This window comes from Echiichthys vipera, assembly GCF_963691815.1.
Source record: "Echiichthys vipera genome assembly, chromosome: 8".
Lineage (NCBI taxonomy): Eukaryota > Metazoa > Chordata > Actinopteri > Perciformes > Trachinidae > Echiichthys > Echiichthys vipera.
Genome location: NC_139833.1, coordinates 13,637,264 through 13,652,576, shown reverse-complemented (window position 1 = coordinate 13,652,576; position 15,313 = coordinate 13,637,264). Strand labels below are relative to the sequence as shown.

At 41.4% G+C, this 15,313-nt stretch overlaps 1 protein-coding gene across 1 annotated transcript in view; it reads left to right on the top strand.

Moving 5' to 3' along the window:
- The first annotated feature begins 10,263 nt into the window (after nt 1-10,263).
- The window catches only part of kcnn3 (potassium intermediate/small conductance calcium-activated channel, subfamily N, member 3), a 57,272-nt gene continuing 52,222 nt past the window's right edge, over nt 10,264-15,313 (top strand). Inside the window, exons 1-2 of the mRNA XM_083918465.1 lie at nt 10,264-10,364; nt 14,090-15,203. Of these exons, the coding sequence (XP_083774591.1) occupies nt 14,115-15,203 (1,089 nt within the window). The 5' untranslated portion in view covers nt 10,264-10,364; nt 14,090-14,114. The remainder of the gene's footprint in view (nt 10,365-14,089; nt 15,204-15,313) is intronic.

The following is a 15,313-nucleotide window of genomic DNA, read 5'->3' as shown; positions in this document are numbered from 1 at the left end:
AGTAGCAATGTTTCAGTGGAGTGCCGTGTCTCTGGTGTTTTCTTCTTCGTCTGAGTCTGTTATATTAAAATATCACTTCTTTTTTTCTCCAGATGAGTTCTTTCTCATGTGGGGGTTGAAGTTCTCTGAATGATGCAGGCTTTGACATTTTGGGGGTTAAGAGATGTTCATTGCATCTGAGCTGCTGTTGAGTTTTTTTAAGGCGACTGCAAGTGTCTAGCAGTGCCTCTGCTTCTGACTCCTCATCCCAGACAAAGCTTTGGATTACATTCATGCAGAAACAACGATTGAAACTATATTCTTCTCGGCTGAAAGTTTGTGTGAGGAGATGAGATTTTTTTTCCTTTCATCAGGGTGGTGTTCGGATCTAATCTTGCCTCCAGATAGCTACAGAACCAATTGCAATGCTCCAAAGGATCAGCAGATGGAAACATGTCCTCACCTTAGGCCAGGAGCCTGTGTGCATGTGTGAAAGCCTGTGGAGAGGCTACATGAAATCACTCCCGGGCGATATTCAAAGTGGATGTTTGACACAATTTGACAGCAGATTTCCTTATCAAGGTCTGTGCAGCTCTGGCATTTAATGTATCGATAAACTAGCACATTTTATGGGATCTCCTTAAATTAATTTCACTAGTCTTCAAGCCTATGATATTTTGGTCCTTTTTGCCTTTATGTTCTGGCAGTGCAAGTCTGAGTTTGTTAATGCATTGCTTTGACACATTTACCTTAAAAGGTGAGGACATTTTTGCCAGCACCAACATCAACATCTTCTTGTTCGTCTAGTATAAGTTGAAGACATGTTTTGGGTTAGACTCAGAATTAGTATTAGCATAGTAGGGTGTATATTTCAATTAATACATGATTAATTCATTGCACACAACATGCATATAGAGATATATAATGATAAACAAACAATAGACCTGTGGATAATGAGGATCAAAGGGAAATTCATGTCAAATTATTACAGAGATGTTAGTTAATGCAGTAAAATCATGACGCTGGTTCACAGTTATATTTTACAGTGTTTCAGCAGTGTATTCATTTGATGCACTAACACTGAGCTGTTTCATTGTGATGTCTCACTGGGGACAAATAGTCATATTCAGTGTTTAATTCCGAATCAGCTCTTGCAATAGAGCCAGCCAATCAGAGTACCACCTCATAAATAATTTTATTGTTAATGCCCCCCAAACAGCCTGCTTCATTAGAGGAGACTGTGTAATAGTGGAATTCTAACAAGTTTTGATTGAAAAAAAATCAACTAATCACATAATTTAAAGATTTAAAGTGGTTTTATCATATTGCATGATAATACCCAAATGAATCAATGAGGTTTGCTTCAAGTTGAGAATAATTATTACACAAACAGTTGTGTGTTTGTGTGCAAAGAGGGTTAGTCTCAATCAGGATCTCCACCCATGAAGTTGGATCATACTGTTCTCCTGTCAAGTATTTGGACAGTTGGAGGGCGGGACTAATGGCAGAGAGAGAGGAGTAAAGTATGATAGAGGGAATAATGGATTAGTGGAACGGGGCTTCATAAAGTGAAATTTTAGTCCAGACCGAGGGGCTTACGCAATCCAATTGATGCTCTCCAATAAAAGAGGGGAAGGAGGGAAACATGAAGGCTGAGTGGGGAGATAAATGGCTTAGAAGCTAAGCTAAAAACAAAAAAACACACAGACAAGATCATAAGAACCTGTGGAGTCTGGTTCTAATATACAATTGTCATCTAAGTTGAGACAAGAGGGATGGAGCCTCAAGTCTATGAAGCCTGAGAAAGGAAAACGGGTTATAGCACCATGGTACTGTGAGGGGAATTTGTTGTTGATGATGTCGTTAGATGACAAAGTTGTACTGCCAAAATAAAAATAAAAACACCATGTCACTAAAACTGTACTTTTCTCATAATCATCTATGTCTACCAGTATTCATTATTGAATTTGCAAAAAATTCAACACAAAATATTGTCATGATTTTTCCTCTTACATTGCCACCGAGGTTGTGTAGTTGTTTGAGTGTCCTTGTTGTTAGAGTTAGGGCTAACAGTGTTAGCCTCAGGGAAGTGTGTATAGCCTATTTGATTGTCTTGGCTTGCACCCACACTGTGACAGACTGGCGTCCTGTCCAGGGTGTACCCCGCCTCACGCCCGATGTCAGCTGGTATCGGCTCCAGCCCTCCCGTGACCCCGATAGAGACAAGCGGTTGAAGATAGATGGATGGATGGCTTGCATCCATGAAATCTTGCATACTGCATATTAACAGTGCAACACTAGGCAGAGGTAGGGTGGTCCCCTCTGATTCTCACCGGGTATTTTCCCACACTGACTCCTACTGACTTTGGTGAGCCACTGACCCTTCCTGTGGCACCACCAGCATTTCTTATGATTGCCCTGTAAAAAAACTCAACATCCACCTGATTGATTGGCACAATATTTGGTACAGATACCCAGACAGTCGTGCTGACTTTGCATATCTCCTGACTTTTCCTCTGGCGCCACAAAGAGGTCGACATTTGTGACTTTTAGTGAATTTCAGCTAATTAATGATGAATTGCTGTGAAATTTTAAAATGATTCATACATATTCATGGTCGTCTGCGAATTATAGAAACTTCGGTTATTTTTCACCTTTTTGTATCAAGCCTAAAGCCTGAACCCTGAACCCTCACGGACATGACTTATGTCACCTGGAAAATAATTGTGTTAAAGAAGCTGCAAGGGCTCCACATGTTATAAATAGTAATGTGACGACACATTTAAGGTACACATCACGTTACCAAACCAATGCCAAAACATGTTATGTACTAATTTTAATGTTTTTTTGTTTTTTCGTTTTTTATCTTCTTTACAGAAAATAACATCTTACAGTCTTTACAGAGTGAAGGAGTGAAATAATAAACTGACTTGTTTTTGTCAAAGCATCACCAGTGAGCAAAATTAAAAGAAATGGTAAAACAGGGTGGCTTGCATTCTTTTTATATTTATGGGATTTTTGTACCATGCTCTGCAACTGTCACCGACACCTCAGCTCTCTGCCGTGTTTGTGCTGTTGGTGCATGAATACTAAACTTGCTTGATGGAAGCATGTGTTGGGTTTTTTGGGGAATTATTCATGCAAATATCAGACTAATAATATAACTTGCTGTGCGTTTAATTGGACTAAAGGACTTTTCAATAAATATGTGCTCCAAATTATTTTATTTATGTAAGTATTATTATTTCTCAACTGTCAATATAATAGCCTTGTTGGGTGATGGTTTGTGACTTGTTTGACTTTTCACACAATGAGGATTAGTAACAGTAATTGAATGGCGTCCAGTGACTGTTATGATCCAAATTAAAAAGAAGTGGGCCAAACAACGCCCCAGATGTGACATAATCGCACCATACCCTGTCCTGATGTGAACTATTGCTTCCGTCTTTCATTTACTCCTTTATCAGGTCACATAACAAGAAAAGTGGCCTGTGTAGAGGCTGCCATCAGAAAAGCAGAGACAAGTTTGGTAATAAGGAAGAACTCCAACTATATCTCTAGTATATTTTCAATATTATTCTATTTTTTTTTTTAATGTTATGATGTCTTTTAAATAGCAACATAAACTCAGATGGTTGATGATTTAGATTTGACTTAAATCATATGGACATGTAAGATTTAAGGTGTTATTTCCCTTCTTTAATTGGTGTAACTAAATGTATTGGTGGTTATTCTTTGCTAGTATTTCTATAATGCTAAAGTCATGTCATTTGTACTAAATGTAACTTAGGATGCTGATTGCACCATGGAAATACCGTATAGTGTCATGGTAATTTGGTTACCTCCATGATGGCACATTATGCTAGATCTAGTCAAGGAAACTTTTCTGTAGGATTGTACTTTTTCATGACATATAGTGTCACAAAAAGTCTAGCAGTAATCAGGCTGTGTCACTTAGCTGAGAGCTGGGAGGCAGCTGACTCAGGAAGACTACAGTCGCCTGACACACACACACACACACACACAAACACCAACCCGGCTTCAACTTTACTATCATGCTGACACTTTGAAACTGTAATTAGCTTCAGAACACTTCTAAATATTAGTATCAGGACAGCTGCACACTCTTGCGGACATACTTGCGGCTGATCGCCTCTTCAATCAACGGTGACACAAAGCATACAATAAAGCATTCCTTTTGAAAGAACGTTTGAGACCTTGACTCCCTGCTATATATATTAAAATAGGCCCTTAATTTGACACAGCCTCTATGAACCATTAGCACGCACAGATTTTTCACGCCACCTTATTCCCTACCATTACAACAACTATCAACACTTTAGAGGGCGATGTGCACTGACGAGGGGAACAACTGCAGCTGATCAGTGGTGAGGTTCAGAAGAAGGATAACCAAGGGTAGTCATCTGAATTACTGTGCACGTTTCAGATTTGTTGAGGGATTCAAATCAGATTGGTCTTATGCTCACTGATGACAGTTTAGGTCATTTAGAGGAACAATCATCCAATCAGAGCTTAGCGGATGGTATTGCAAATTGGTACGCCATTTTCCTACATAGCTAGTTAGCGATTGTGTCTGGATGGAGTCCCAAGATTTGCGAAAACTTTTTCAAAACTTGCTGCCTGGTGACCTATCCTAACCTTAAACATTCAAGGTCAATGCCAAACCTCAACCACTTTGTGAGAGTTTCACAAATCTTGGGTTATCATCAAGTAACAGCCCTAGTTAGCTTCTTAGCTAGGTACCTGGTTACGTTCAGGCAGGGATTTAAGGTCCCATCAATAACCTGCAGCATCCATGCTTGGAGTCTAGCTGAGCTTTGTTTCATGTTGTTCCCCATTTCTCCCTTCCCTGTTATCTCTCTACGGCCAAATCTCTAATGGGCATAAAAACTAACCAAAAAGGTAGCTACATTCAAGAATAGCAACAGAAAAATGGCAACAAACATATGGGACTTTTGACCCCTATCACAACTCAGTTGCCCTCTAAAAATGACACTGGCAAAAACAATTTATATAATGACTATAATGAAAAGCTGAAGCTAAATGGCAATTGCTGTGATTATCGTGCTAGCAATGTTACCAACACCGTCTTTGTCACAGAGAATCCAAGTGTTGAGCTCTTTTAGCATCTGTGGCAACACAACCTAGAGAATCGGCAGAACAACACAGCAAATACTCTTCTACACACTTGAGGACATCAGGCGGGATATCAAGTAAGAAGTTGTTGCTAGACCAGGAAGAACAGATGGTTTCAAGGAGGGATGTTGAAGGCAAAGGAGCTCTGGCCAAAGCCATCATCTGGATAGTGAGTGGCTACTGGGAATATGATGTCACCATCATCATTGGCCCGTTGGTGGTGGTGGTTTCAAGCGCTTCATCTTGCCTGGTTGAAACAGTGAACAGGCATCTTTCAAACTGACTGGGGCCACTTGGCACGAAGATACAGGAAAATACTATCTGGGCAGCAGATGGGTGGTGGGCTTCAGGGACTCCAGGACAAGAGTGGCAGTCCAGGATCCAACCTAAAAAAAAAAAAAAAGCCACCCATGAAACCTCAGAAGGGGAAAAAGGAACTGAATGTGAAAGTGACAGGAAAAGTGAGTATGAGTTAGAATGAGAATAAGAGAAAATCTGGCAGTGTCACTAGTCTGCTGACTAGTGTATTTTAGTCAGCAGAGAGCTGACACAAACACACAACCAGTGCATCAGCACCACCACGGCATATACTGCTATCATGCTGACACTGTGAAAGTGCAGTTAGCCTCTGAAATCTTCAAACACTTCCAAATATCAGCAACATGACGTGTAAGCATCACAAGTGACCAAATGGCTCCTAGTACTCGGCTTCCACTTATTTTTTTGTTATATGGTATTTTAAAACAGACCTAACCTGGAGTGATGCGCATTTGTTTGGTGTTTGATACCATTTCTGACAAAGAATTGTTAATAACTTTGTTAATTTGCTGCGTGAGTGTGTGTGTGTGTGTGTGTGTGTGTGTGTGTGTGTGTGTTTGCCTGCATGTGTGTCCGTGTTTGCCTGCATGTGTGTCCGTCCTTTCATTAAAAGGGCACAGTTGTTTGGAGGCAAGTTGTTTGGAGGCAAGATGTTCTGCGCCGCTTGCTCACCACATAAATTGGAGAGCAGACACATTACCCACAGCTTTCTGCAAGCGCCACCATTCGGTCCTCCCCACACCCCCTCCACCCCTGTATCTTTTACCCCCTGTAGTCTCCCGCTCTCTGTATTTGATTAGACTCTCTCAGGCAGTCCGATCAGAGTGCTGTTTGCTGTGCAGAGATCCATCTGCATACAGCGGTTGGTTTTAGGCTGTGGGTTAGCCCGAACAGCTTCTAGCCCCCTAATGCAATCTGAGCCATTAGGATACAATGGAGTCGGTGTAGGGCAGCGATTAGAGTATGTCTGATAGAGTGGGGCCAGTGCAGTGGTCTATTAAGAAGATCCATGCAGCTCTGCAATGCACTTACTCATCACCTCTGACATTTATCATAAATCAGGTCGACAACAGGTGTCTGATTTGGAGACAGAGAAAGAAAGTCAGCTTCTCCATTTTCTTTTCTTCATTGACCGACCTTGTCAGAGTGGTTATATTAGACAGTACATTATTCAGCAGTCTGCCTAATAATTCTATTTAATGCCACCACTCCTACTGCACCACATTTCAGAGGGAGATATTGTTCTTTTCAACTCGGAAATGAGGTAGCATATTTGCACTTCTGGTTCCTTCCTCCCAATGTCAATGGATTTTTTTAATGGGTTTTTGGTTATATGCCTAAATGGCATAGACTGTATGCTAAATGAACAAAGCCATGGTAAGCTAAGGGGTCTGCTGGTTGTAGCTTAATTCACTGTACAAAGATGGGAGCTATACTTCTTTGAAGTAAAGGACTTGAATACTTTAGGAGGCAGGAGGGGAAAGTAACCGATGCTTTCTGAATGGCTAAACAGGATTCATTCACTGTTATGAAAATATGTAATAGTATAGTGTGTCTGTGTGTGTGTGTGTGTGTGTGTGTGTGTGTGTGTGTGTGTGTGTGTGTGTGTGTGTGTGTGTGTGTGTGTGTGTGTGTGTGTGTGTTCGGAGGGTCTTTTGTCCTTTTGGTCAGTCTTTTCACTTCTTGAGCCTCCTTTTCCAAATTCTCACATTTCCTCTCCATCCCTTTTTTCTCCACCTGCTACACATTACTCTCTTCAGTTATTTCCTCTCCCGCCAGTCTGTTGTGTCACCAAGAAGTTTTATGTGATTTATACAGCATCACTTCCGGCAGTCAAGCTTTTATGTGGCTTCAAACTCAAAGGGAGACGACAGAGATAGAGATCAGGTGGAGTGAGGATTCATCTGTATACTACAGCGTTGGCATAGCAACTGCCATCCTACTTTATTATTCCTCTTTGTACTCTATTATTCACTCTCTCGTTCACATATTTCTCACCCATCTGACGTATGCTGCAGGGCAGAACTGTGGACTAACCTTTTCGTTCAATGGGACCATCATTACTCCACTCTGTCACTCCCCTCTGCTTTCATTGCTCCAAACTCTCCATATTTCTCTGCTGCCCCCTAACCTCTGTCGACAATATTTAGACTTGTGAAAGATATATACAGTGCCTGCATCTGTTCCTATCTTCTGACAGACCCAATATCCCCCTGGGCATCTGGCTTCCCTTTTCCCATGTGTTTTGTTGTATTGTTTGTCACATCTCTTTCTTTCTCTCTCTTGCTCTCTATCATGTGTTGTTTTTTTCACAACAGCTGTGAAGAAACTACTACCAGAACAGTGAAGTTTCACCCAGATGATTATAGTTCTACATCATTTAGTTGTGTTTTTGTTATTATCATTTGCGCAGATAAGATGAAAAAAAAAAAACACACATGGGAGGAATATTCAAAAAGTGCAGGTGTGACTAAAACCACACACACTTTTGTGTTTTTTAACTTGTCATTTTTAAATGTATTGTTTTGCCTGAAAAATTGTCACCAAACACCACACCTCTGTTCCCATATGCTTGTTCAGTGTATCTAAAAGTGAGTAATTGTTTTAGTTTCATAATGCTAAATGTTTTTGGTTTAATTTATGACTGACTCCATTGTTAAATTGATGTATTATTTGTGTCGAATGTTATCTTACTCACTCAGAACCAATGGAAATTTGAGTTTGGTAATTAATGCCATTAATTTTTCTCCTTTGTGTAATTAATACAAGCCCATCCCTTGATGAGGTTAAAGAGGACGTTCATGCCGGAATAAAGTCTCTTTTTTGTGTGGAATCTAATGGCTTGCTCTCCCAAATATTAGTGCCTCATGGCTGGTGTTTGATGCCCAGACTCCAGCCCTCTTCAATTAGGACCTAAAACACAACTTAATAGCTTCAGCTCTGCATTTGTTAATCCTGACATTTTTCATCAATTGCTTTGATAACCATGCTCTTGCTTGATTTAACAAAAACCTAACCTTAATCCCTGTCTAAAACTACAATTAGGTCGAACAAATACAGAAGCAGATACACTCCCATTATGTTTCTGTCTTACTGTTGCTGTCCCATTTTCCCCAATAAAGCGGAAAAAATGGCTTTCATCTGAGATGGTGCGGACCTGAACGTTGACCTTTCCCTCCTCCCTCGAGACTTTCTATGAAGGATTTACCGCTTGTTGAACCAGCCACTCTCCATCACTGACCCATCATAAATCAGCCCCAGGCAAAAACAACACATTACTGAGTTTATTTCTACCCTCATTAGGAAAAAACGGATGAAACAGCCTGCTGTCAAAATTCAAAGGGACACATCGAGAGCATTTAGAGAATAAAATATGACAAAAACTAACAGACAAACAAAAACACAAATCATATTGTTATAATAGATTATGGAAGGGGGACATATTTTACTCCATCTTTAATGGACCCCTGTCTGTCTTCCTTCCAGCTGTCTGAGTGAGACATTGGCATTTGGCTGGTGCTGTATAAATCCGTGGAATCATCCTCTACATGATATGGTTTGCTTTATTGATGTCTGTCAAGTTGCATAATCGCAGGATAGGCTGACCTGTTATAAGGCAACAAGTCTAATCCGCTCCCACAGAATTCCGTGTCGGCGCTCATCCGATTAAATAAGAGTGCACAGATTACCATGATGTTAAACCGATTAGGCCAGGTAGAATAGTGTAATTATGCAGGATTATGCTGTATGTATTGAGGTAGAATATAAGTCTATTAGTCTGCTGGGAATGAAATCAGAGAAACTGTAGTTAGGCTCCATAGCCTGTTAATTATGCATAATATATAGTTTTTTAATCTTAAGGCATTATTCATAAACCTAATATTCAATTAAACACAACTTTATATATCCCTACAAGGGCTATTATATGCAGCAGCTTGAACAGATAGGGAAAGAAAGGAAAAGTTAGGTTGTTAGAGGCTTACATTATCCTACGACATTTTATCATCATCTAAAACCATCATTTCTCCAAGCGGGTTTCTTTATTACTCAATTCAAACACAAAACAGAGAAGTGTGCAGATCCTTTCCATACTCAGCTGAAGGTGCACGGAGACGCACCATGCAGCTCCAGCTTCTTCTGCTTCCACACCCTTCTCCACGCCATGTGTTACTTTTTTCTTCTTTTTTTTTTTGGTACATTTTTGTGATAGCGAGATATTTTAGTATACAAATGTATTCACGTTTGCTTTATCAACGTGAACATTATAGTTACGTCAGTAGAACGTTTTCTCATGAATGGCATCCTAGTTATTTAGTTCAGGTACAATAGATGTAAAGCTGAGTAACCCGAAGAATTAATAAGGTGTGCCTTTTTGTAATGTGAAAGGGAAATGCATGGTGAAACTTGCGGCCACAATTAATCAACTGGCAGTTACAATATTCATAGGTGGAGCTGTGAAGCTCCCACATTTTAACATTGTAATTCATGGGTGGAGTTTTTCCAACTGGCACTCAGGTACAATTTTTATTATTTTTGGCCAACAAGTTTTCATATTTTAACAGTCACTCGATAGATTACTACTACTTTTGTTTTGTTGTTTGGTTGTTTTTTGGTTGGTTATCGAAGCAAATGCACTAACCACTTCAACCTTTACTTTATTCCTTCATCTGGCTGGTATTTGTGATTCATGGGTGGAGCTGTGCAACTGGCATCGTTTTCAACCTTTGACGAGTTTGTCATTCATGGGTGGAGCTGTGCTACTGGCACAACACAATTTTCAACCCTTTCACGGTTGAATGAAAATAATCCAGAGACAGGTATCTATTGAGGTAGTTACAGGAAAGAGCTGACGAGAAGGAAACCCACAATTGTCGTCATCTGCGTCTGCAACAGAATATTCTCAAACACAGGTGAGTTATCATAGATCGATAGATTAGTAATTAAATAGATAGATAGATAGATAGATAGATAAATAGATAGATGGATAAATAAATAGATAGATAGATAAGTAGATAGATAAATAATTTGATAGATAGATAGATAGATAGATAGATAGATAGATAGATAGATAGATAGATAGATAGATAGATAGATAGATAGATAGATAGATAGATAGATAGATAGATAGATAGATAGATAGATGGATAGATAGATAGATAGATAGATAGATAGTACTTACTTGTTGGTATTAGTATGGGTGCCATCGGACTGTGTTGTTTTGGATGTCAACCTAAGGGCTGCTTCACAAAAGCAGAATTCAGACATCCAGGATAATACAAAAAGCCAGTCTGGACGTATAGTCTAGTCAGTGCATCCTGGCTTTGTACGTTTCACGTGTGCCAAGTTAGGTTGAGAAGGTGCAACTATGTAAAGCCGGGTGTAAGTCATCCAGATAAATTAATGACTTATATATTAATATATTAGATATTTTATAAAATGTATTGATAATATATGAATATTAACTAACTACTGCTCTTAACTGAAACTTTCATAAGTATAGGCTACCATTCAAAGTGCTATTTGCACAAATTAAAAGCTGTACACTTTGCCTTAAAAGTGAGCAATCAAAGTAAATATGCTACACAGGAAATGTACCATGGAGATGAAGTAAAGTTCTAATCCGTAAGATTTTCATCTATTTAATTGTCTTTTAAGTTAGGGTTACTTGAGTTAAATTAGTTTAATCCTGGGGTTCATACATGTTTCTTCAGTTGAAAACTCAAACGCATGCTGCCCACCCAAGAACATATGTGAAAAATGCATGCTTAAAAAATGATGTGTAAAGAGAAATAAAAACACTTTGGAGAATCTGGCATTCGACAAATGAAAGAAAAGGTTAAAAAAAAAACAATGAGGTGTCTTCTCCCTGTTGTTGAATGAACAGTGCACTATGTAATTAGTGGTCCAGTGAACTGGGACTATAATTTGGGAGAATTGTCCAATCACTAAACCTCATAACCACAAATTGTATTCTACCAATGCCAAATAAAATATGCTTTAAAAGATCAATAAATCAACTAAAATGATTAATGACAAATTGGTTTCGACCAGTCTGTCATGATGTTATGTACATTTGTTGATGTGTGTTTTCAAGAATACATCAATAAGTCGATACATTTAATACATGGAAGCTATTTGCACACGTGGCATGCCTCACAATTCTCTGTGTGGGGCATGGACTGTGGTGACAGGTAGGGCAAGTCCTGTCCCGATACATTTACATTGGTGTCTATTTTCTTGTCCCTGTCATTATCTCTCCCTGATTACAAATGATGTTTGCAGAATGAATGATCATTTGAGTTTGACAGTTTACTGTTAGATTGTTTAGTGAAAGGCTGGAAAAAGCGTAATGAGAATGAGTACATTTCATGTCGCCTATGTGACGTTCACATCATCACGCTTTCCCTCCACTTATCAATTCGCCTTACTTGTCATCGACACCACGTGACCCAATTACCATAAATGACCACAGAAAGGGTCTTTGCAATAACAATGGCTCTTCCATGCTCCTACAATTGCACTTGTGCGTATTGCTCCTGAAACTTTTTCTACGGTGACTAAAGTATGTTTTGCTTCCTGCTACCGCCGTTCACCGACGCTTCCTTGTCTTTACTCCTGGCTGCTTCTCCAATCTGTGGTGTACTAACCTCATCTACTGTAAGGTAACACATGCTGTCTATCAATAGGTACCTCATACAACTCCACTTCAGAAAAGTTCAACTAACCCTTTAACCTTATGCCTGTGAATGTTCTCCTCTCCTCTCCTCTCCTTTAACCTTATTGAGTTTTTTTAGTTGCTTTTTTAGGTGGCAAAAATATATTTATTGGATAAGTACCTCATACAACCCCTCTTCAAAATATCCTAACTATCCCTTTAGTTAACGATAATATTTGTTCATAAAAATGAAAAATATTCTTATATTCAACTGAATTTATTTAGCCTAACTCACACAGTATAACTGACTCCGCTGCAGGCAGGGAGGACGACTTCAGATTGTCAAAATAGTTTTGTCACAACTGAAGTACAGTTCAAAGTTGACTAGACGTGTGACGTGATCAAATAAATAAATAAATAAATGATTATCTAAATGTGTTGTTGACATTAAGTTGCTAGTTGAAGCGTCCCTTTTATGGGCGGAACAGGTGCCATACGCGACAATATGGGCCATATAATCTTTATTATAGAAGCAGCAGCCACAAATAGTCCACCAAATAAATCACGTGCTTTCTGTTGCTATATAGTTAAAAAAAAAAAAAAAAAAACTAGCCAGGGTACAATAAATTAAACATTAAACATTTGGCGCCTACATCTTACAAACCCCTGCCACCTGTTTCCAGCGCTCATTTCGCTCTTCTGCTTCCATCCAATGGGAATGAAAGGCAGGCAGGTCTGGAGGCGGAGAAAGAGGGAGAGAAGTTGGAGGAGAGAGTGAGAGACAGATCCGGGGAGACAGTGAGCTGTAGATTGAGTGGAAATCGGTGGAGCCGCGTATTAAATCACGGACTTCACCGCTCATCTGAGGACTGTTACTTCACGCACAGCTTTTGCGTCGCCGGTTTTTATGTCGCTGCACATTTTTTGACGCGCAGCCACAGGTTGACCGATTTAACCTGGTCATTATGGATTATTCCTCTTCATTTCGAGTCGATTGCCACTGACGGGGATCGAGATGGGCACCGTCGAGAGATCTCTGGTGGTTGAGAAAGAAAAAACAAACTGATCTTATCAGGGGGGGGGCAGAGAGCGGAGACGGAGGCAACATCTGTGGGGAGCGACGCACAATTTCGAGAGATAAGCGAGGGACCTGTGGAGGGACCTATATGATAGGAGGCGAAGCGAAAAGATGATGGGATGGCCGTGACAACATGAAAAAGAAAAAGTGTGGCGGTCTATTTTCATCCAGCCAGTGATTCAACACAACTAACCTGGGGGACAGGGACTGAGAGAGAAGAGGTAGGAGGTAGGTATAGGAACAGACAGACATGGGAGGAGGGGGGGCGTGAAGGTGTCTTGGTTATATCATCTTCAAAGTAGGTTACTGTTTTTGGATCAATCAAATGCAGCCAACTTATGGTTAACTGATGCATACACACATGTCACAGTACTTATCCTGCTATCAAAACTGACTTATGTGGAATTATCATCCCAGAGTCTCTGAGCTTGATCTCATTTCCGTGGTGTAACGCCAGAGGATCGGCACCATCCTTCAGGCTAACATCAGTGTAACACAGTTGACATTTCATGGCATAGATTGCTTGAAGTATTGTGTGATGTGAGAAGAAGAGGACACTGGGAAACAGATAGAGAGAGATGAGAGAGGATGCTGAGAGAGGCTGACATGGACAGCTGACTCAAATGTGACTCAAGGAATAACATATTCCCCAATTACGGCCACTTTTCTTCACTGCTGCCCCTCTTTGTCACACAGCTTCAGCTTTTCGAGTTCAGCCTCTAACCTCATTTGTTTTAGCAACCAATTATCCATTACAATGTTCCCCTACTCCTCCCTCCAGCTACTCGCTCTCTTGTTTGTCCTGTCTGCATCGCTACTGTCAAATAGTCTGTGTTCTCTCTGATTCTGCTGTGTCGTTCTTTACAGTTCTTCTCTTCTATTGTTTTGTGTTTTTTCTGTAGACAGGTGCGTGGCACAGCTGTGACCATGGAGCCTCCCCCCTCTCTGAGCTTGGCTCTGCTAGGAGGGAGTGAAGATGAGGACCAGCGCTTTCTCCTTCCCCTGGGCAGCATATCTCATCCCTCCACCACTGGCAACCAGCCAGGATCAAACCACTCCAACCACATGGGAGGATCAAGCCTTGATCGACTTAATGGCAGCACCCCGTCCCCGTCCTCTGCCACGCCCAACTTGCCTCCAACATCACTCCCCAAGTTGCCCCTGTCATCCTCTGGAGCTCAGCCTCTGCCCCCACCCATCCCCAACGCCCTGCACCCAACCAGCACCCCGCTCTCCTCCTGTCTGGGCTCGCAGCACAGCCTGAGCGGGGACTCCCCGGTTTACAATGCCCTCTTTTACTCATCCCACTCACCCTCCATGGAGCGGGAGAGGGACAGGGACAGGGAAAGGGAGAGAGAGAGGGGCTGCAAACACAGACAGGCCAGTCCTCTGGTTCACCGTCGGGACAGTAACCCCTTCACGGAGATTGCCATGAGCTCCTGTAAGTACACAGGTGGGGTCATGAAGCCCCTGAGCCGCCTCAGCGCCTCCCGCAGAAACCTCATCGAATCAGACAGCAGCAGCGAAACCAAAGAGGGCGGCGTTTCAGCTGTTGCTGGGGCAACGGCAGCTGCAGGGCACGACCGACAGCGTGAAGCCCATCCTACCTCCTCGGTGGCCCAATCTATCAATCAACCCCTAATTCAGAGCCCTCCAGAAATTGTGATTTCATCCAAAGAGGACTCACCGTACCCCAGAGCAGGGTATGACATCACTGATTCCACTTCCAACCAGATGTCCATCTACCACCAGAACCACGCGCTAGTAGAGAGCAGGCGGGTGCAGCCCGGGAGGGGCAGCAGGCAGGGAGCGGTCGGGGCGGTGGGTACCGGGCCCAGGGGCAGCACCTCCAAGGCCTCCAAACGGAAGAACCAAAACATTGGCTATAAACTGGGGCATCGCAGGGCGCTGTTTGAGAAGAGAAAGAGGCTGAGTGACTATGCCCTCATCTTTGGGATGTTTGGCATCGTCGTCATGGTGATTGAGACCGAGCTGTCGTGGGGCGTGTACACCAAGGTGAGGGGACAACCAGTGACACTCTAGAGGCACTCCTCTGATGTTACACATAAAGATCACTTTAGTAATCATGGTGACAACGATTGTATAATATGTTCTATGGCTCGGGA